Genomic DNA, 24,026 nt, shown 5'->3' with positions numbered 1-24,026 from the left:
GTCTCTTGCTCTTCCTCCTGTTTCACTGGTCTGATGTCTCTTCTGATTGCCTGATTGTGCCCACCTGTGTCACCCTCCCTCATGTGTATAAATGTCTCGTCCTCCTCTTGTCTTGTGCCAGAGTATATCGTCTCGCTACGTACCTCCAGCCTTGCCCACAGCCTTTTCCACAGCCTTGAACCAAGTTTTCCTAAGTATTGCCTTGCCTTATTTATTGATTTCTTTGTTTCCTTTGAGAAAAAGTGATTTTGTTTGCTAGAGTTTTTGGTCAAGATTTTTGTGTTAAATTTCATAGTGCTTTGCCTTCCTTTTTTTCCTCCTCTTGGAGCGCTTTACTTTGTAGTTATCTCAGTTTTTTATAGTGTACTTTTTGTTTAAAGTTTCTTGTCTCCTCTGCGTGAGTGACTTACCTTTTTAGCTAATCATAGATTTGTGTGTAATTTTGCTATTGCATTTTTCCTCCCTATGGAGTGATTTTCTGTTCATTGCGTTTTGCCTATATGTATTTTGGTATTCTAATACATCATAGATTCTATAGCCGCTTTGTACAAATTTTCAACGAAAACTGTTAAAGCCTGTGTGAATCGTCGCCCTTCTGCACCTGAGTCCTCATTCTAGCCAAGGTCTAACACAGCCTCTAAAGGCCTAGTTGGCCACATGTGTGGACAGCATCTTTTAGCTCTTATTTCCAAAATTGTGTACACTACTGAATTGGGGTCTTATGGTACTTATATGGACACTTTTATACTGCTATCTGGTGGTGTTAGAAGAGTATAACAATGAATGGAATTTGGAAAAAAAGTGGAATAATAAGAATCATTTCACTAAACATGAAGTACACGTTTTTTATTTATGGACTAAGTACATCATATAAAAAGATGATTCTTAATTTTTATTCTAATTAGGGTCCAAGAGCCCAAATAGCAAAGAGAAATAAAAAAAAAAAGCATGTAAACAAACAGCATGGGCCTTAATGTAACATAAATCCCTATTTTAGTAAACATTTGTACACGTTGTACACAACTATCTGAACTGTCCTCATTTAACAACATGCACACACACGGTCACTAGCTCTGTGGTGCACTCGCAGTTGGAAATCACAAAATTCCTTAAAGGCCTACTGAAATGAGATTTTCTTATTTAAACGGGGATAGCAGGTCCATTCTATGTGTCATACTTGATCATTTCGCGATAGTGCCATATTTTTGCTGAAAGGATTTAGTAGAGAGCATCGACGATAAAGTTCGCAACTTTTGGTCGCTAAATGAAAAGCCCTGCCTTTACCGGAAGTCGCAGACCGTGACATCACCCGTTGATGCCTCCTCATATCCTCACATTGTTTTTAATGGGAACCTCCAACAAAAAGAGATATTCAGACCGAGAAAACGACAATTTCCCCATTAATTTGAGCGAGGATGAAAGATTCGTGTTTCAGGATATTGATAGCGACGGACTAGGGGGAAAAAAAAACGCGATTGCATTGGGACAGATTCAGATGTTTTTAGACATATTTACTAAGATAATTCTGGGAAATCCCTTATCTTTCTATTGTGTTGCAAGTGTTTTAGTGAGTTTAATAGTACCCGATAGTCGGAAGGGTGTACCCACGGGTGTGTTGACGCCAGTGTCTGATGGAAGTCGACGACAGCTGTACGGACGGCACAAGCTCAGCTGATCTCCGGTAAGTGGCGACTTTTTACCACATTTTTCTCACCGAAAACCGCTGTTTGACAAGTGGTCGGGATCCATGTTCGCTTGACCGCTATGATCCATAGTAAACTTTCACCTCCGTGAATTTTAAACAAAGAATCACCGTGTGTTTGTGTGGCTAAAGGCTAAAGCTTCCCAACTCCATCTTTCTACTTTGACTTCTCCATTATTAATTGAACAAATTGCAAAAGATTCAGCAACACAGATGTCCAAAATACTGTGTAATTATACCGTTAAAGCAGACAACTTTTAGCTGTGTGTTTGCGCAGCGCTAATATTTCCAAACAGTCCGTGACATCACGCGTACGCGTCAGCATTCCGCAACGTTTTCAACAGGACACTTCGCGGGAAAATTTAAAATTGCAATTTAGTAAACTAAAAAGGCCGTATTGGCATGTGTTGCAATGTTAATATTTCATCATTGATGTATAAACTATCAGACTGCGTGGTCGGTAGTAGTGGGTTTCAGTAGGCCTTTAACTTTAACAGCCACAATGATTATGACTAAAAAATTAAATCCATGTTTCCTTCCGGTTAATCATATTGACATGCAGCTGAAGTGACACATCGCCTGTTAGGCTTTTTGTTCAATCATACTGAGCTAGCAAAACTAGAAAAATGTTATAAAAAGTGGTAAAAAAAAACAAAAAACATACACAACTAACAAACTAGCACAGTAGCTGATGACAGCACTGCTGTGCTGACTTAAATGAGAAGTGAAGATCATTCAGCCCGGCCAAAATGGATGTGCTGCCGGGCACAAATTATGGGGGGATGACATGTTCCTACAGGAACATATGGTTTGTACACCAATGCATATTTTTATACGGTCTGTGTTTCATAAATAAAAACTTTTTTACAAATAAGGGTTTGTTAATTGAGGTTCCACTGTAAACGACAAATAAAATATATAATTGCTACAACATTTAACATCAGTTAACTATTGCTTGTATTCCGTCACGTGATGTCCTCCCGGAAGTGAAAACCAGTCGTGGTCAACCAAGAGTAAAATAGTACAAAATACTCTTAAATCCTTCTGCAAAAACTAGATTTTAGCTAAAAATTAAAATATGCAATGGAACAGATCCCTATACTTTATCAAAAAAAGATTTGTCGATTGATATCAAGGATTATACGCAGGTTGAGTTCGCAGACATATCGAAATAGTGTGCTTCAGATATCAGTCTGCACGACAAAACAGATGAAAACTTGGAAAAACATGGAGGTCTACAACTACTTTGTGTGTGGCTGGGTCAATAAAATTGCTATCAAGACTCTACCGGATAAATATGCTGCCAGGACTTGGTGGGCGTTGCTGGAAAGTATATTCATTGGCAACGGGGAAGTGCACAGGAAACCGACTAACAAGTAGAATGATCCAGCCCTGAGAGCAAGGCAGGCTGGCTTATGAAGAAGTAGATTGGCAACAGGTAAAAGGTGTGGGTGTGGAGTGCCAATCAGAGACAGGTGAGGGAGGCAGCGCTCAGGACAGATGTGAAGTGACAGGAAACGCAAACCAAAAATAGGAGCGTTGGCCAAAAAACACAGAACACAGGAAAACACAAACATACAAGAACTAAAGGCCTACTGAAACCCACTACTACCCACCACGCAGTCTGATAGTTTATATATCAATGATGAAATATTAACATTGCAACACATGCCAATACGGACGGTTTAGTTTACTAAATTACAATTTTAAATTTCCCGCGGAGTTTCCTGTTGAAAACATCGCGTAATGATCAGAATCAGAATCAGAATCAGACATACTTTATTAATCCCCGAGGGGAAATTAACATTTTTGATGCGTATGATGACGCGTGTTTGTGACGTTATTGGTTGGAGGGGACATATTAGCCTAGCACCACTTACTGTACGGCTAAAAGTCGTCTCTTTTCATCGTGCAATTACACAGTATTTTGGACATCTGTGTTGCGGAATCTGTTACAATTTGTTCAATTCAAAAAAAGTCGGGCTCCAGTACTCTGGAATGCCCTCCAGTTCGAGATGCTACCTCAGTAGAAGCATTTGTCTCACCTTAAAACTCATCTGTATACTCTAGCCTTTAAATAGACCTCAATTTTAGACCAGTTGATCTGCCGCTTCTTTTCTTTCTCCTATGTCCCCCCCCCTCCCTTGTGGAGGGGGTCCGGTCCGATGACCATGGATGAAGTACTGGCTGTCCAGAGTCGAGACCCAGGATGGACCGCTCGTCGGGACCCAGAATGGACCGCTCGCCTGTATCGATTGGAGACACCTCTACGCTGCTGATCCGCCTCCGCTTGAGATGGTCTCCTGTGGACGGGACTCTCGCTGCTGTCTTGGATCCGCTTTGAACTGAACTCTCGCGGCTGTGTTGGAGCCACTATGGATTGAACTTTCACAGTATCATGTTAGACCCACTCGACATCCATTGCTTTCGGTCCCCTAGAGGGGGGGGGGGGGGGGTTGCCCACATCTGAGGTCCTCTCCAAGGTTTCCATGAATTGATTAACGTGGACCCCGACTTAAACAAGTTGAAAAACTTATTCGGGTGTTACCATTTAGTGGTCAATTGTACGGAATATGTACTGTACTGTGCAATCTACTAATAAAAGTATCAATCAATCAATTCTCATAGTCAGCATTGTCACTGGCGTCCCACTGGATGTGAATTCTCCCTGCCCACTGGGTGTGAGTTTTCCTTGCCCTTTTGTGGGTTCTTCCGAGGATGTTGTAGTCGTAATGATTTGTGCAGTCCTTTGAGACATTTGTGATTTGGGGCTATATAAATAAACATTGATTGATTGATTGATTGATTGAATTAATAATGCAGACATCAAATAAGAATACTGTTGGTGGAAAGCGGTGGATTGCAGCTGCCTTTAGTACCGAAACACAGCCGGTGTTTCTTTGTTTGTTGTGAAGCTTTAACACAGAGCGGTCAAGCAAACATGTTTCTCTATGTCAACCAGCAAGTTTTTGGATTGGAAGATTGTGATATTAAGTCGGCTCTTACCGGAGACTTGAGTGGATTACGCGACCTCATACTGCAGCTCAAAAAGGCAGCTGTGATCTTGGCTCCTGGGTTTCTCTCAGAGATACTGGCGTTCACCGCAGCCATCCGGCTTTCAGGTATGTCTTTACAATCTCACAGAAACACTAGTAACACAATAAGCAGATTAGGGATTTTCCGGAATTATCCTAGTAAATGTGTCTAATTACATCTGAATTTCTCCCACTGCCGCCGCCTGGAGCCGTCGCCTTTTCTATTTTTTGTTTTGTTTTTTGTGCTTCACTCTAACTTTCCTCATCCACAAATCTTTCATCCTCGCTCAAATTAATGAGGAAATCGTTGCTTTCTCGGTCCGAATTGCTCTTACTGCTGGTGGCTCCCATTATAAACAATGTGAGGATGTAAGGAGCCCTCACACCGGGGACGTCACGCGCACATCGTCTGCTACTTCCGGTACAGGCAAGGCTTTTTTATTAGCAACCAAAAGTTGCGAACTTTATCGTTGATGTTCTCTACTTAATTCTTTCAGCAAAAATATGGCAATGTCGCGAAATGATCAAGTATGACACATAGAATGGACCTGCTATCCCCATATAAATAAGAAAATATCATTTCAGTAGGCCTTTAATGAAGTTTGGTTCTTTTATGAATTTATTATGGGCCTATTGAAAATGTGACCAAATCTGCTGGGTCAAAAGTATACATACAGCAACATACATTACCAATTTTGGTGATGTAGAAAAGTTTTAACCAAATAAAATTAGCTTCATGGCGTGATTATGATTGACATAACCTGTTGACTTCCATGAGCCCCGGTGTTCCGATACCAATATTTTAAATACTTTTCTGTACTTTTCTAAATAAAGGGGACCACAAAAAATTGTCATATTGGCTTTATTTTTACAAAAAATCTTATGGTACATTAAACATATGTTTCTTATTGCAAATGTGTCCTGAAATAAAATAGTGAACATTCAAGACAACTTGTCTTTTATTAGTAAGTAAGCAAAAGAAGGCTCCTAATTTAGCTGCTGACATATGCAGTAACATATTGTGTCATTTTTCATTCTATTATTTTGTCAAAATTATTAATGACAAGTGGTAGAAAAATTAACTAATAATCTACTTGTTCATTTACTGTTAATATTAGCTTACTTCCACTTTTATCATGTTCTATCTACACTTCTGTTAAATGTAATAATCACTTATTCTTCTGTTGTTTGGATGCTTTACATTAGTTTTGGATGATACCACAAATTTGGGTATCAATCCGACACCACGTAGTTACAGGATCATACATTGGTCATATTCAAAGTCCTCATGTGTCCACGGACATATTTCCTAAGTTTATGAAAATAATATAAAAAAACAAAAATACTAAAGATTTTGTAATGCCAAAACGTAACGGCGTAATCCTAAGCAGTATAGTACTGAATATGATTCATTAGTATCGCGGTACTATACTAATACCGGTATACCGTACAACCCTACTAAGCTGTCAGTAGCAAGCCTGACACACGCATCGTTTTTGCTCGGGTAAGGTTGCATTTCATGATTAAACTTTGCGTCTAAGATGCCATGTTTGTTGCTGTTGCACACGCCGTTTAAGACTGCCGTGTTTTCCCCGTCTTTATCAAAATATAACTATGTATGTCAACATTGTGTAACTTAACTATTTTAGGTGTTGCTCACATCGGCTTTATTTTATTTACACACGTCGAGTTGGTGCTTTTCAAAACATTTGTAGCACACATGTTTGAGAAACACAAATAATATTAAGATGATACTTAAGAGGGGAAAAAAATAACTGTTAATAGTAGACATGTCCGATAATGGCTTTTTTGCTGATATTTGATATTCCGATATTGTCCAACTCTTAATTACCGATATCAACCGATACCGATATATACAGTCGTGGAACTAAGACAATATTATGCCTAATTTTGTTGTGATGCCCCGCTGGATGCATTAAACAATGTAACAAGGTTTACCAAAATAAATCAACTCAAGTTATGGAAAAAAATGCCAACATGGCACTGCCATATTTATTATTGAGGTCACAGAGTGCATTATTTTTTTTTACATGCCTCAAAACAGCAGCTTGGAATTTGGGACATGCTCTCCCTGAGAGAGCGTGAGGAGGTTAAGGTGAGCGGGGTAGGGGAGTTGCGGGGGGTATATATTGTAGCATTCCTGGAAGAGTTAGTGCTGCAAGGGGTTCTGGATATTTGTTATGTTGTGTTACGGTGCATATTTTCTCCCGAAATATGTTTGTCATTTTTGTTTGGTGTGGGTTCACAGTGTGGCGCATATTTGCAGCAGTGTTAAAGTTGTTTATACGGCCACCCTCAGTGTGACCTGTATGGCTGTTGACCAAGTATGCGTTGCATTCACTTGTGTGTGGGAAAAGCTGAAGTTATGATGTGACTGGGAAAGGAAAGGAAATGCCTTCAAGGTTTATTTGCGCTCTGAACTTCTCCCTACGTCTGTGTACACAGCGGCGTTTTAAAAAGTTATACATTTTACGTTTTGAAACCAATACTGATAATTTTGAAACTGATACCGATAATTTCCGATATTACGTTTTTAAGCATTTATCGGCCGATAATATCGGCATTCCGATATTATCGGACATCCCTAGTTAATAGTATATCAAACACACTTTTAACGAAGTAAACTCATGCGATCTTCAACTGGACTGGAGTGTGTGTTGCTTTTCTCGTCGTCGTTTCATAAAATCTTGCACTCTTCCACCTTTTTGATAACTTCTCCGGGAACTCTGATGAAATGTTTATCCTGTTCGTGATTTGAACGGTTCGTACAGCTGAAAAAAAAACAAGCATATGGCCTTTTTTGCTTTGAGAAAAGTTAAATGGCGCCCAGTACTCATTGACCACCACGCAAGTGACGTCAGTAACATCCCAAAAATAATTAAAGACTCTTGCTGGCAGTAGCAAAGAGGGACGTAGCAGCAATGAAAATAATGCAGTGAATCCTGCTAAGTCAGCTGTTTTTATACCTAATATCAAGAGACTTGCCTCTCAGGCACACACAATAAGACTTTCTTCACAGCAAAAGTTCATTTGAACTCATATATTTCAATATGATGTTCACTGAACATTGATAGTTTGTATTCACATGCTAAAAAAATGGAAAAATTCAAACTATGAAAAAATTCAAGGTTGGTTCCATGGTAAGTTCTCAATGGTTCTAAAATAGGAAATGTGTTTTTTTCCCATGCATTTCACTCGATGATCTAGTTTGTTTTATCATGTATGTGTGGGAGGCAATACTGATAGCAAAAGGGGGAGAGAAAAAATTCATCTTAAGTGTTTTCACCTGAATGTTTACGGCCGTGCAATTGCAATTGCGACAGCTTGAAGTAGCGCTTGTTGCATCCTGGGTGAGGACACATGAACGGACGCTTCTCGCTGCTCTCCGACCGCACGATGGTTGGATTGATGCTGGGCACCCGCCTTACGTCCTGCACACACATGAACAGAAGAAAACGAAATGATCCATACCTGCAAAATGTAATAGAGTCAATTAAGGTTTCATATGATTTTGGTTTATAGATGAGCTCATGTAATTGAAACAGTCTGGTTCTCATAGGCTGATTATAATAAAACACTCATATTCTTTATTTTCATTCTATGATAATTAGTAGTAAAGTGACCCCAGTTTGACTGCAGCCCAAAGGGAGCAGTTAGTCACGCCCTTTAGACAGGCATCCCCCCCACCCAAAGTGCCCCGTAATAACCCCACTGCTCACTGCAGACGCCCTGTGGGGGAAAGTCACAGGAAATAACACACATAACAAAATAATTTTTATTTTTCCTCATCTGCAGGATATCAAAGAAAAACGTATCTTAGTCACTATGAAGCCTTATCACATCACATGACTCAAATATAAACTTCCATCCATCCATCCATTTTCTACTGCTTATTCACTTTCGGGGTCACGGGGGGCGCTGGCGCCTATCTCAGCTACAATCGGGCGGAAGGCAGGGTACACCCTGGACAAGTCCCCACCTCATCGCAGGGCCAACACAGATAGACAGACAACATTCACACTCACATTCACACACTAGGGCCAATTTAGTGTTGCCAATCAACCTATCCCCAGGTACATGTCTTTGGAAGTGGGAGGAAGCCGGAGTACCCGGAGGGAACCCACGCATTCACGGGGAGAACATGCAAACTCCACACAGAAAGATCCCGAGCCTGGATTTGAACCCAGGACTGCAGGAACTTCGTATTGTGAGGCAGACGCACTAACCCCTCTGCCACCGTGAAGCCCAAAATATAAACTTGTACCCTATAAAGTCATCATATGGAGAGTAACTTTCAAACATGCACAAAGATATCTTTAACCCAAAAAAAATATTAGTTTATTCATCAAAGGGATATCAAACGTACGGCCCGCGTACCAGATCAAGGTTGCAAACAGATTTTATCACACATACATACAATACATTAAAAAAGTTAATAACAATACTTAAAGGCCTACTGAAACCCACTACTACCCACCACGAAGTCTGATAGTTTATATTTTGATGATGAAATATTAAAATTGTAACACATGCCAATACGGCCTTTTTAGTTTACTAAATTGCAATTTTAAATTTCCCGGGAGTTTTTTCTTGAAAACGATGCGTAATGATGACGTGTACACAAGACGTCACAGGTTTTTAGGAAGTATGAGCACTACGCACACATCTAAATATTGTCTGCTTTAACGGCATAATTACACAGTATTTTGGAGATCTGTGTTGCTAAATCTTTTGCAATTTGTTCAATTAATATTGGAGGAGTAAAAGTAGAAAGATGGAGTTGGGAAGCTTTAGCCTTTAGCCACACAAACACATGGTGATTCCTTGTCTGAAATTCCCTGAGGTGAAACTTTACTATGGATCACAACGAACATGGATCCCAACCGAATGTCAACCAGCAGGTTTCGGTGAGAAAATTGTGGTAAAAAGTCACTTCCTACCGAATATCAGATGAGCTTGTGCTGCCCATACAGCTGTAGTCGACTTCCCTGAGACACTGTGGTGAACACCCGGCCGTGGACACACACCTCCGACTATTAGGTACTATTAAACTCACTAAAACACTAGCAACACAATAGAAATATAAGGGATTTCCCAGAATTATCCTAGTAAATGTCTAAAAACATCTGAATCTGTCCCAATGCAATCGCGTTTTTTTTTCCCCTAGTCTGTCGCTATCAATATCCTGAAACACGAATCTTTCATCCTCGCTCAAATTAATGGGGAAATTGTCGTTTTCTTGGTCTGAATAGCTCTTTTTGTTGGAGGTTCCCATTAAAAACAATGTGAGGATATGAGGAGCCATCAACGGGTGATGTCATCGTCTGCGACTTCCGGTAAAGGCAGGGCTTTTGTGTTAGCAAGCGAAAGTTGCAAACTTTATCGTGGATGTTCTCTACTAAATCCTTTCAGCAAAAATATGGCAATATCGCGAAATGATCAAGTATGACACATAGAATGGACCTGCTATCCCCGTTTAAATAAGAAAATCTCATTTCAGTAGGCCTTTAATAATGAGCTGAAAAACATTAAATTAAAGAAACTGCTGTTCTAAAAGTGTCCACTAGATGTCACAATAGCTATTGTTTTTATCTTTGTAGATCAGGGGTCGGGAACCTTTTTGGCCGAAAGAGCCAAGAAGCCAAATATTTTAAAATGTATTACCGTAAGAGCCATATAATATATATATTTTTTAACACTGAACACAACTAAACATGTGCATTTTTAAGTAAGACCAACATTTCTAGAGTACAATAGGTCTCTTATTCTTTGTAATAACATTGTTATTCTGAAGCTAACTGTGGAGGGGCGTGGCCTGCAGACCTGCAGCGAAGCGGGGTGTGGCCAGGACCAGCCTCGAAATCAGCGACAGGTGCGTAGATGGCCCACCTGGGCCTTGTTATCTAATCACCTGTCGCTCTGTTATAAGCAGCAGCCAGGAGGAGAGACAGGGTTGGAGCTGGAGCTGGAGCCAGAGCGCGAGCGAGAACGAAAGAGAAAAATACAATTGCTGGAAAGCAACTGAGAGACTTATTGAAAAATAAAACAATATTGCAACCCGGAAACAGGCTCTCATGTCAGTGCTTGGTGGTCTGAAGAACCCCCAGGAGAGCAAGCCCCACACTAACCAATAATAAATAAATACCTTTTTACCATTAACGCAGCGTCTTGAACATAAAAAAACATGAGAATGTTTTATGTTTTGAACGTTAATTTTAACATTGTGATTACAAGCGGAATCATTCATTACTACTCGTGTTAAGGAATGTCAGCTCAGATTTATCCGAGAGCCAGATGCAGTCATCAAAAGAACCACACCTGGCTCACAAGCCATAGGTTCCCTACCCCTGTTGTAGATGATGCTACATATATACAAAAAATAAATCCCATGATGTTAGTGCCCCAGTCGAGGAAAATGAGTAAACTACATAAATGGCATCCTGTAATTGGATTTTGATATAATTTTTTAATCTTTATAGATTATAAAATGAACACAGATGAGTTGACTGATGAACATTATCACATAATTTATTTAGAAAGTATAAATAACGAAAAATAAAGATTGAATACTTTTAACAGCTACATGTAAGTGCAAAAAAAACAAGAACATTATGATTTGTACATTTTCAGAATGTGCTTGTTCTAGTTTTAGACAAAGAAAACAATCTGAAGTTGTCTTTATTTTTAAGTTAATCCTGCCGTGATTTTACCACTTGGAAGTAGATTTTTCTCCATGTGCCCCCCGATTCTAAAATGAGTTTGACACCGCTGATTAAACAAAAATAACTGTTACCAACGTTTTTAATACTGTACAAAATGTGTTTTGAGTCAGAGAAAGAAATATAAACAATTGTCCTTTGCACTTTTTCAGAAGGCATTTTACGAAAATAATTGTATTTTATATTAATTGTGGAAGGATCAAACGCTAACACCAAGTGGAAAACTAACGCTGAAGCTTGGTTCTTCTTAGGCCGCCCCCAAGCTCATCGATTAGCTCGTTTCTTGCTTACGTATGATTGGTTGTTCTGCTTGGGTAACACTAGCTAGAAAAATTTTAATATCAAAGGTTTTATTTAAAATAAAATTTGAATGTGTGTGGGTGTGTGTGCGGTAAATAGGTATGGTAATTAATTGTGTGTCCCCCCACCGACATTGCAGCTATGTTAATAAATAAATAAATAAATGATAAATGGGTTGTACTTGTATAGCGCTTTTCTACCTTCAAGGTACTCAAAGCGCTTTGACACTACTTCCACATTTACCCATTCACACACACATTCACACACAGGTGGGGGGAGCTGCCATGCAAGGCGCCAACCAGCACCCATCAGGAGCAAGGGTGAAGTGTCTTGCTCAGGACACAACGGACGTGACGAGGTTGGTACTAGGTGGGATTTGAACCAGGGACCCTCGGGTTGCGCACGGCCACTTTCCCACTGCGCCACGCCGTCCCGTGTTAATTTAGTAAGATCTCATACAAAAGAATCCAAGATCTCATACAAAAGAATCCATCCATTTTTTTACAGCTTGTCCCTCTCGGGGTCACGGGTGTGGCTGGAGCCTATCCCAGCTACATTCGGGCGAGGGTGGGGTACACCCTGGACAAGTCACCACCTCATTGCAGGATCAACACAGATAGACAAACATTCACACTCACATTCACACACTAGGACCAATTATCCCCAGGTGCATGTTTTTGGAGGTGAGAAAAAGCCGAAGTACCCGGAGGGAACACATGCAGTCACGGGGAGAACATGCAAACTCCACACAGAAAGACTTTCAGCCCGCGGGGATCAAACCCAGGACCTTTTTATTGTGAGGCACCAGCATTAACCCCTGTGTCACTGGGCTGACCTATACAAAAAATATTGCACGATAATTAATGTATGGCATATTTCATTTTAAATACTGATGTATATTGAGGGCTATTATTTTAAATAAAGATTCACCTTTGGAATATGTCATTATACTACTGTGGAGAGACGGAGATGACGAGCCAACAGCAGGATAGGACAGACACTGGTTTTACCCAAGATGGCGGCCAGGAGGCGGAGCATGCAGCGGAGCGAAGAGGCGGGGCACGCTTGGAGCGACACTGCAGCCAATAGAGGCAGGTGCGCAAACGACACACCTGCTCTCAAGCTCTGCATTTTCTGCTGCAGCATAAAAGGGGAGAAGGAGGAACAATCGTGGCAGAAGTAGGAGAGGAAACCCCAGATGACAAAGACGACGAGAGCGACCAGGACGGAGATGAGCCCCCGCGGAAGACGCAGCCACCGGCCACCGAAAGGCGCGCCGTGACGAGCAAGAAGAGAAGGCGCGACCGACTGGGAAGAAAAACTTGGTTATTGAAATAATAAACCAGAGTCAACCCTGCTACAATGCGTCTTGCATTGATGCTCACTGCAACCCACACGATGACAGCTGGAGACCTGTCACAACTACTGTGTCAAATTCCTTGTGTCTTACACAGTAAAGCTGGTTCGGATTCTGTTTAGGGATGGGAATCTTACAATAAGTTATGATTAGGGGGGGAATTCAGAATCGATTATTTTATATATTATTTTGTCTGAAAATTTTTATTAAACTAGGGCTGTCACATTTAATGCATTAATCATACATAGGCAGATTTACCACACAATTTATTTTAAGCACACATGCTCCTTTAACTTAACCGTGGTCAAGGTCAATGATCAGGTCAATGCATACGTCAGTGCAAAGATGAGCGAGGAGCAGGGCCGTTGCTAGGAATTCTGGGTACCCTGTAAGAATATCGGTGTGGGCCCCTCTACCCTATTTGTTGCCACCTGCAATTTTGTTGCTTTTTTAGTGTTCTTGACGGTTTCAGACTCAGGTCTAAAACACTCAATATTTATTTTTCTTTCTTTCGCTCTTTGTTTCTTTCTTTTCATGTTTCTTTTTTGCGATTACAGATTTAACAAGTCAGAGTAATATTATGTATAATGTATTATTACTCGTCTTACTCTCATTTTACTGATTTAAAACATATTATTGAACTTCTGATTGCAAATACATTTTCTATTAAACACTCAACAAATAGGTATAGTTGATATATTGTTCTATTTGTAATGTGCAAAAAACCAAAGTGTACGGGATCAAGATACTCCACAGGTAAAAATGTGTAGCATTTAACTTACATGTGCTAGTAAAGAGCACATGTAAGAATAATCTGAATTAAAGTTTACATTGGCTTGTTTGTTCCCTCTAAGTCTCATCAGAAAGCCGAATACCGGCTTTCTTGTTAACAAATTTGCGAATAAGGTCTTAGAAGTCCAATTGTCGGCTTATCTGACTTTCAGTTGTAAATCTAGCTTGTTGTGGATCTGAGATAGATTTTAACTACTTTCAATTTGCTAAGGACCTTTTCTCCACCAGCAAAAGTCACAGGTAATGTTATGATATAAAAGTCAGTCACTACGTTTCCATGCACTTAATCACAAACCCCGTTTCCATATGTGTTGGGAAATTGTGGTAGATAGATAGATAGATAGATAGATAGATAGATAGATAGATAGACAGATAGATAGATAGATAGATAGATAGATAGATAGATAGATAGATAGATAGATAGATAGATAGATAGATAGATAGATAGATAGATAGATAGATAGATAGATAGATAGATGGATGGATGGATGGATGGATGGATGGATGGATGGATGGATGGATGGATGGATGGATGGATGGATGGATGGATGGATGGATGGATGGATGGATGGATGGATGGATGGATGGATGGATGGATGGATGGATGGATGGATGGATGGATGGATGGATGGATAGATAGATAGATAGATAGATAGATAGATAGATAGATAGATAGATAGATAGATAGATGGATAGATAGATAGATAGATAGATGGATAGATAGATAGATAGATGGATAGTACTTAATTGATTCCTTCAGGAGAGCTCCTTCAGGAAAATTAAAATTCCAGCAGCAGTGTACAGAGTTGAGATCAATTTAAAAAAAAAATAAATAAATAAAAAAGTAAATAATGGGGGTTTAAATGGAAACAAAATAGAGAAATGTTACAATAAGAATAAAAAATAAAAAGCAACAATGGGAATAAAAGGGGAGAAGGGGAGCTGCCACCTTATCGTGGTAGAGGAGTTTGCGTGTCCCAATGATCCTAGGAGCTATGTTGTCCGGGGGCATAAAGCCCCCTGGTAGGGTCTCCCAAGGCAAACAGGTTCTAGGTGACGGATCAGACAAAGAGCAGCTTGAAGACCTCTATGAAGAAGATAAAACATGGACCCAGATTTCCCTCGCCCGGACGCGGGTCACCGGGGCCCCCCTCTGGGGCCAGGCCCGGAGGTGGGGCACGATGGCGAACGTCTGGTGGCCGGGCCTGTACCCATGGGGCCCGGCCGGGCACAGCCCGAAGAGGCAACATGGGTCACCCCTCCAATGGGCTCACCACCCATAGCAGGGGCCATAGAGGTCGGGTGCAATGTGAGCTGGGTGGCAGCCGAAGGCAGGGCACTTGGCGGTCCGATCCTCGGCTACAGAAGCTAGCTCTTGGGACGTGGAACGTCACCTCACTGGGGGGGAAAGAGCCTGAGCTAGTGCGCGAAGTGGAGAAGTTCCAGCTGGATATAGTCGGACTCACTTCGACGCACAGCAAGGGCTCTGGAACCACTTCTCTCGAGAGGGACTGGACCCTCTTCCACTCTGGCGTTGCCGACAGTGAGCGGCGACGGGCTGGGGTGGCAATTCTGGTTGCCCCCCGGTTTAAAGCCTGCACGTTGGAGTTCAACCCAGTGGACGAAAGGGTAGCCTCCCTCCGCCTTCAGGGGGGGGACGGGTCCTGACTGTTGTTTGTGCTTACGCACCAAACAGCAGTTCAGAGTACCCACCCTTTTTGGGTGCACTCGAGGGAGTACTGGAAAGTGCTCCCCCGGGTGATTCCCTTGTCCTACTGGGGGACTTCAACGCTCATGTTGGCAACGACAGTGAAACCTGGAGAGGCGTGATTGGGAAGAATGGCCGCCCGGATCTGAACCCGAGTGGTGTTTTGTTATTGGACTTTTGTGCTCGTCACAGTTTGTCGATAACAAACACCATGTTCAAACATAAGGGTGTCCATATGTGCACTTGGCACCAGGATACCCTAGGCCGGAGTTCTATGATCCACTTTGTAGTTGTGTCATCGGATTTGCGGCCTTATGTTTTGGACACTCGGGTGGAGAGAGGGGCAGAGCTTTCTACCAATCACCACCTGGTGGTGAGTTGGCTGCGATGGTAGGGGAGGATGCCGGACCGACCTGGCAAGCCCAAACGCATTGTGAAGGTCTGCTGGGAACGTCTGGCAGAGTCTCCTGTCGGAGAAATTTTCAATTCTCACCTCCGGAAGAACTTCGAACATGTCACGAGGGAGGTGCTGGACATTGAGTCCAAGTGGACCATGTTCCGCACCTCTATTGTCGAGGCGGCTGATAGGAGCTGTGGCCGCAAGGTAGTTGGTGCCTGTCGGGGCGGCAATCCTAAAACCCCTTGGTGGACACCAGCGGTGAGGGATGCCGTCAAGCTGAAGAAGGAGTCCTATCGGGTCCTTTTGGCTCATAGGACTCCGGAGGCAGTGGACAGGTACCGACAGGCCAAGCGGTGTGCAGCTTCAGTGGTCACTGAGGCAAAAACTCGGACATGGGAGGAGTTCGGGGAAGCCATGGAAAACGACTTCCGGACGGCTTCGAAGCGATTCTGGACCACCGCCCGCCGCCTCAGGAAGGGGAAGCAGTGCACTATCAACACCGTGTATGGTGCGGATGGTGTTCTGCTGACCTCAACTGCGGATGTTGTGGATAGGTGGAAGGAATACTTCGAAGACCTCCTCAATCCCACCAACACGTCTTCCTATGAGGAAGCAGTGCCTGGGGAATCTGTGGTGGACTCTCCTATTTCTGGGGCTGAGGTCGCTGAGGTAGTTAAAAAGCTCCTCGGTGGCAAGGCCCCGGGGGTGGACGAGATCCGCCCGGAGTTCCTTAAGACTCTGGATGCTGTGGGGCTATCTTGGTTGACAAGACTCTGCAGCATCGCGTGGACATCGGAGGCGGTACCTCTGGATTGGCAGACCGGAGTGGTGGTTCCTCTCTTTAAGAAGGGGGACCGGAGGGTGTGTTCCAACTATCGTGGGATCACACTCCTCAGCCTTCCCGGTAAGGTTTATTCAGGTGTACTGGAGAGGAGGCTACGCCGGACAGTCGAACCTCGGATTCAGGAGGAACAGTGTGGTTTTCGTCCTGGTCGTGGAACTGTGGACCAGCTCTATACTCTCGGCAGGGTTCTTGAGGGTGCATGGGAGTTTGCCCAACCAGTCTACATGTGCTTTGTGGACTTGGAGAAGGCATTCGACCGTGTCCCTCGGGAAGTCCTGTGGGGAATGCTCAGAGAGTATGGGGTATCGGACTGTCTTATTGTGGCGGTCCACTCCCTGTACGATCAGTGCCAGAGCTTGGTCCGCATTGCCGGCAGTAAGTCGAACACATTTCCTGTGAGGGTTGGACTCCGCCAAGGCTGTCCTTTGTCACCGATTCTGTTCATAACTTTTATGGACAGAATTTCTAGGCGCAGTCAAGGCGTTGAGGGGTTGCGGTTTGGTGACCGCAGGATTAGGTCTCTGCTTTTTGCAGATGATGTGGTCCTGATGGCTTCATCTGACCGGGATCTTCAGCTCTCACTGGATCGGTTTGCAGCTGAGTGTGAAGCGGCCGGAATGAGAATCGGCACCTCCAAGTCCGAGTCCATGGTTCTCGCCCGGAAAAGGGTGGAATGCCGTCTCCGGGTTGGGGAGGAGACCCTGCCCCAAGTGGAGGAGTTCAAGTACCTAGGAGTCTTGTTCACGAGTGAGGGAAGAGTAGATCGTGAGATCGACAGGCGGGTCGGTGCGGCGTCTTCAGTAATGCGGACGTTGTACCGATCCGTTGTGGTGAAGAAGGAGCTGAGCCGGAAGGCAAAGCTCTCAATATACCGGTCGATCTACGTTCCCATCCTCACCTATGGTCATGAGCTTTGGGTCATGACCGAAAGGATAAGATCACGGGTACAAGCGGCCGAAATGAGTTTCCTCCGCCGTGTGGCGGGGCTCGCCCTTAGAGATAGGGTGAGAAGCTCTGCCATCCGGGAGGAACTCAAATTAAAGCCGCTGCTCCTCCACATCGAGAGGAGCCATATGAGGTGGTTCGGGCATCTGGTCAGGATGCCACCCGAACGCCTCCCTAGGGAGGTGTTTAGGGCACGTCCAACCGGTAGGAGGCCACGGGGAAGACCCAGGACACGTTGTGAAGACTATGTCTCCCGGCTGGCCTGGGAACGCCTCGGGATCCCCCGGGAAGAGCTGGACGAAGTGGCTGGGGAAAGGGAAGTCTGGGTTTCCCTGCTTAGGCTATTGCCCCCGCGACCCGACCTCGGATAAGCGGAAGAAGATGGATGGATGGACAGTAAAATAAGAATATAACAAGAGAAAGTAGGCAGTAGTGACCATGTTATGAAAACGTATTGCACTGTTATTGTTTTGCATCCCCTGTCATCCTTGTACCCCCCGCCCACTCCCCAGAGAGGAGTTGTACAGTCTACTGGCGTGATGTAAATATAAACGGAATACAATGATTTGCTAATCATTTTCAACCCATATTCAGTTGAATATACTACAAAGACAACATATCTGATGTTTAACCTGATAAACATTTTTTTTTTTTGCAAATAATCCTTAACTTTAGAATTTGATGCCAGCAACACGTGACAAAGAAGTTGGGAAAGGTGGCAATAAATACTGATAAAATGAGGAATGCTCATCAAACACTTTTTTGGAACATCCCACAGGTGTGCAGGCTAATTAGGAACAGGTGGGTGCCATTATGGGTATAAAAGCAGCTTCCATGAAATGCTAAGTAATTCACAAACAAGGATGGGGTGAGGGTCACCAATTTGTAAGCAAATTTTCGAGTGGGAGAGTGGCCGTGCGCAACCCGAGGGTCCCTGGTTCAATCCCCACCTAGTACCAACCTCGTCACGTCCGTTGTGTCCTGAGCAAGACACTTCACCCTTGCTCCTGATGGGTGCTCGTAAGCCCCTTGCATGGCAGCTCCCTCCATCAGTGTGTGAATGTGTGAATGGGTGAATGTGGAAGTAGTGTCAAAGCGCTTTGAGTACCTTGAAGGTAGAAAAGCGCTATACAAGTACAACCCATTTCTTATTTACTTATAGCGTGTTTAGTTTATTTATTTTCCGGTTGACCTATATGATGTCACACCTGGCATCTTTTGGTTTTAACAAGTTAACTATGTTGTGATGTCCGCTGTAATATTGACACAGAAAACAAATATTACATCTGTAATCGCTACTCTGATGTTTAATAGCAGACAGCATCAAGAAATTACCTTAGATTGGGCCACTAACATGACGCTACTCCCAAGAATGTATCGGAGCAGATGCAGGTCCGAAGTAAAGAAAGACCCAAAGCAGAGAGTTTTTGCGAAGGAATTTTTGAACCGAAAATCATGAAAACAAACCTTTTTGTCAGAGTTATTTGGTGATGAACCCCAAGATGCAGAGAAGGAGGCAGGCATTGAATGAAAAAACATGATTTAATATAAAATATTAGGATAAGAACAAATAAAGGGTATAAACAAAAAGCACGCACATGGGCGGAATAACAAACCAAGGGAGCTAGCACGGGGAGCTAGATAACAAAAAGGAACTTTAGCATGGAAGCTAGTGGGTAGCAGACCGAAAAACTGAAAACAGCTAATGGCTAACAAGAACAGCTTACCGCTACGACGACCAGGACAAAATGTAGCACGACAGGTAGTAGCTGTAACGATGCCAGACATGACAGGTAGCAAAGACACAAGAACGACATGTGGCAACGACAATGATCCAGCACTGACTGGAAGACACAGTGGGTACAAATAAGAGCGGGCTGATTGACAACAGATGTGGCCAGGTGCCAATCAGCCGCAGATGAGGTGACAACAGCACACAGGGAGATAAACAGGAAGCTGAACCAAAATAAGAGCACTTGACAGGAACTAAAGACAGGATATACTAAACACAGAGGAAACAAAGACAAATGCAGAGGAAAAAACTAAAACATAGACAAACTGTCAGGGGAATGCCTGACACTTTTGAATGTCTCAGAGGTCATTCATAAGGCAGCAAAGGCTCTGTGGATTGATGGAAGGCATTTTAAATCCCATGGAAAAGAGTGTTCGTGCCCTGACTGGATTCTGTTCCAGATGATCCTTGTTGCTATTTTTCTGGACTGTCTTGCCAGTTGTGTGGAATGCAGAATTATTGTTAATCATTTTGGAAATACTGCGTGAAGAAGTTTATTATTCTCCTCATAATTTATAATACATTTCTCTGTCATATTTCGCCCAGGAGTCCGAATTCAATAATACCTTATTGAATAAATCTTGGTTTCTTTTTTCCTACCATCGATGCACTTGAAAATGGTCTGTTCTTTTAATTTATGGAGCAAACAGTCTCCTCTTAATTACAATTATTGCTGTTTTTATTGAATGTTATCCGTTTCCATCTTGTATCCCGCACTTAGAGCCCGGCGCAAGCGTGACACGAAGGGTCCCATCGGCCACACACTCCACCCTCGAGAGTTCTGGTTCTGTGTTAGTCCAACTTTTCAAAAACCAAACACGATCGGATTTAGGTGTTTCAATGGGCTGTAGGAGGCTCATTTAGAGCCAAAGTATTCGGGAAATTGGAGTAATTTAGTGCATGGAAAAATGCTGAGTGTACAACTGTCCTGATTTCTAAATAGTCATTTTTACTTTGTTGTTGTCAGCTATCATGGTGTCTTTTATTTTATATTTTTGTGAAAACAAACAACAAGACTTTGAATATTTAACTTTTTTGTCTTGGCGCTATTCAAATGCCCCTCAGATAACACATTTTACAAGAACACATAACTGACCTTGGTCAGATGTTCATAACTAGTCATTTAGTAAATGAGAGAAGAATAAGTACACATTTAAATTGGGGGTACATATTGTTGGAGTTTTCCGACCTTTTTTGTGGCATTAAAGGCATCGCTGGCAGTGGCTAAGTGCAATGAGTGCCAGCGGCATATGACAGATGATAAAGAGTTGGTTTTGGCCTGGTTTGTACGGCAGAAAATTACCAGTTTTGCTAGATTTACGTTTTTTTACTCTTTTTATTCTTTTGGTGTAGTTACAGCTGAATATTTTCCTTAAAGCATCTCGACAGACGTTACAATAATCACACAACAGGGCCGCTTCTCACCTGTCACTCACAGCTGCATTGCAATATCCTGCAGAACATTGTGTTCTGAGTTTATTTTATTTGGAGTTCAGATTGGATTGGAATTTGTGCATTTCATATTCTATGCTGTGCGCAGAGGACTTTTCAGCAGTGTGCAATTGCGCATTGGAACATTGCTCACCTTTAGAAAGAACATTTTTAATGTCCTGGGCCCCTGCTATGTTGCTCCAACCCTTGGTCTGATGTCCAGACTTGTGCTTATGGGGAGCATCCTAACCCTGCTAGAGTTTGCTAGCACTCACATAACTGTGATGGGGAAGAACCATTGAAGGTAAAACAAACCGCGGTGTGGACAAAACCATTTTTTTAGGAACAGGGCCCAGGGGTTATTGAATTTATTAATTTGAATATTGTATGACTTGTGGCTCTGTTTTAATTCGGATTCATTCGAATGAATATCCATCCATCCATCCATCCATCCATCATCTTCCGCTTATCCGAGGTCGGGTCGCGGGGGCAGTAGCCTAAGCAGGGAAGCCAAGACTTCCCTCTGCCCAGCCACTTTGTCCAGTTCTTCCTGGGGGATCCCGAGGCGTTCCCAAGCCAGCTGGGAGACATAGGCTTCCCAACGTGTCCAGGGTCTTCCCCGTGGCCTCCTACCGGTTGGACGTGCCCTAAACACGTTTGGGTGGCATTCTGACCAGATGCCCGAACCACCTCATCTGGCTCCTCTCGATGTGGAGGAGAAGCGGCTTTACAGTGAGTTCGTCCCGGATGGCAGAGCTTCTCACCCTATCTCTAAGGGAGAGCCCCGCCACCCGGCAGAGGAAACTCATTTCGGCCGCTTGTATCCGTGATCTTATCCTTTCAGTCATGACCCAAAGTTCATGACCATAGGTGGGGATGGGAACGTAGATCGACCGGTAAATTGAGAGCTTTGCCTTCCGGCGCAGCTCCTTCTTCACCACAACGGATCGATACAACGTCCGCATTACTGAAGATGCCGCACCAATCCGTCTGTCGATCTCACGATCCACTCTTCCCTCACTCGTGAACAAGACTCCTAGGTACTTGTACTCCTCCACTTGGGGCAGGGTCTCCTCCCCAACCTGGAGGTGGCACTCCACCCTTTTCCGGGCGAGAACCATGGACTTCGGACTTGGAGGTGCTGATTCTCATTCCGGTCACTTCACACTCGGCTGCGAACAGTGAGAGCTTAAGATTCTGGACAGATGAAGCCATCAGGACCACATCATCTGCAAAAAGCAGAGACCTGATCCCGCGGACACCACAACGGAACCCCTCAACGCCTTGACTGCGCCTAGAAATTCCGTCCATAAAATTTATGAACAAAATCGGTGACAAAGGGCAGCCTTCCCTCACTGGAAACGTGTCCGACTTACTGCCGGCAATGCGGACCAAGCTCTGGCACTGATCGTACAGGGAGCGAACCGCCCCAATGGATGTGTATATATATATATATATATATATATATATATATATATATATATATATATATATATATATATATATATATATATATATATATATATATAGTATACAGTACAGGCCAAAAGTTTGGGGCTAAGTGTGGGCCCTTGCTGTCTGTGGGCGTAAAAATTGTCATCACCTTTCCTCCTATACGACGGCCCTGGTGAGGAGAAACCGGACTGGTGTGCTCACTTGTAAATTTAACTTAAAAAAAAAATGCCGACGTGACTTAAGATAAAATCGTTAGCTAGATAAATAATGTACAGACAAGTAAAAGGTTTAAAAAATTACCCTTGTATGAAATTCTCACGATAAAGTTACATTTGCGTTTTTAAGGTAATTTAAATTATGCAAGTAAGTACTAACATCTGATTTATCGGGATTAGTCTAAATTTAGAAGAGTGAATTCATCTGATTTAAAAGATTAATTGTTTGACAAAACTGAATAAAAACATTTCAAAACCGGTTACAGGTTACAAAAGCTCCTCTTGGCTGCTGACATGTGAAATTTAGTGCGTAAAGGTCCTTAAAAGAGCTCTTTTAAAAATGGATTTTTAAAAAAATTTAAAAAATATATTCTTGAAAATTATGAATCGATATTGAATCTGACGAAATGTAATATGCAACTCAGTCATATGTGATTTTAAAAAATCTTTAAAAAATAAAAATAATCCAGTGTTCAAAAGGAAAATATGTTCATAACAGCATAGATAATATGATATTTCCTCAATAATTTGGGAAAATTGTGGAGGTAAGGAAAGTGGTCTGCAGTTTGTTTTAACTCTCATCCATTGTCACTAAATTAGCAGGGTTTTTTTTGGTCTGTTAAATTAACTGAAGAAATTAAAAATTAATGATGACAATGTATTTTTCTGAAATATTTTTTTACAACTTTTTATCATTTCCATATCAATTCCATTAGTCGATGTTTGGCTTTGACTGTATTTACAAACGGTTTGTAATTATTTATTCTTCTGTCTCTTCATTGAGTAACATAAAACTGGCAGACACTTGTATGGGCACTCATAAATATGACTTAGGGACAAGCGGTAGGAAATGGATGGATGGATGGATGGACTTTCTTTATCATTACCAGAGGGTTTCAAAATTGTGGTATATGTTCAGAGCTCACCTACATAGTCTTCTTTAGAGTAAAACGGCTGATTGTAAGGTGAGAGGACTTTATAACAAAATGATTGTTAGCCATACAAAAGTGTGAAGGGAAAGCCATAGTTTAGTTCAGTGGTTCTCAACCTTTTTTCAGTGATGTACCCCCTGTGAACATTATTTCAATTCAAGTACCCCGTAATCAGAGTAAAGCATTTTTTGTTGAAAAAAAGAGATAAAGAAGTAAAATACAGCACTATGTCATCAGTTTCTGATTTATTAAATTGTATAACAGTGCAAAATATTGCTCATTTGTAGTGGTATTTCTTGAACTTGTTGAAAAATAATCAAGTGATTCAATTATAAATAAAGATTTCTACACATAGAAGTGATCATCAACTAAAGTGCC

At 42.4% G+C, this 24,026-nt stretch overlaps 1 protein-coding gene across 3 annotated transcripts in view; it reads right to left on the bottom strand.

Moving 5' to 3' along the window:
* The window catches only part of wt1a (WT1 transcription factor a), a 71,782-nt gene that overhangs the window by 6,013 nt on the left and 41,743 nt on the right, over positions 1-24,026 (bottom strand). For all 3 annotated transcript variants that reach the window (XM_061917400.1, XM_061917401.1, XM_061917402.1), the window contains one exon: positions 8,045-8,189. In XM_061917400.1, the coding sequence (XP_061773384.1) occupies positions 8,045-8,189 (145 nt within the window). The remainder of the gene's footprint in view (positions 1-8,044; positions 8,190-24,026) is intronic.

The sequence above is a fragment of the Nerophis ophidion genome, linkage group LG12 (genome assembly GCF_033978795.1).
Source record: "Nerophis ophidion isolate RoL-2023_Sa linkage group LG12, RoL_Noph_v1.0, whole genome shotgun sequence".
Classification (NCBI taxonomy): domain Eukaryota; kingdom Metazoa; phylum Chordata; class Actinopteri; order Syngnathiformes; family Syngnathidae; genus Nerophis; species Nerophis ophidion.
Note: the sequence above shows the minus strand (reverse complement) of the source record. Positions and strands in the feature narration are given on the sequence as shown.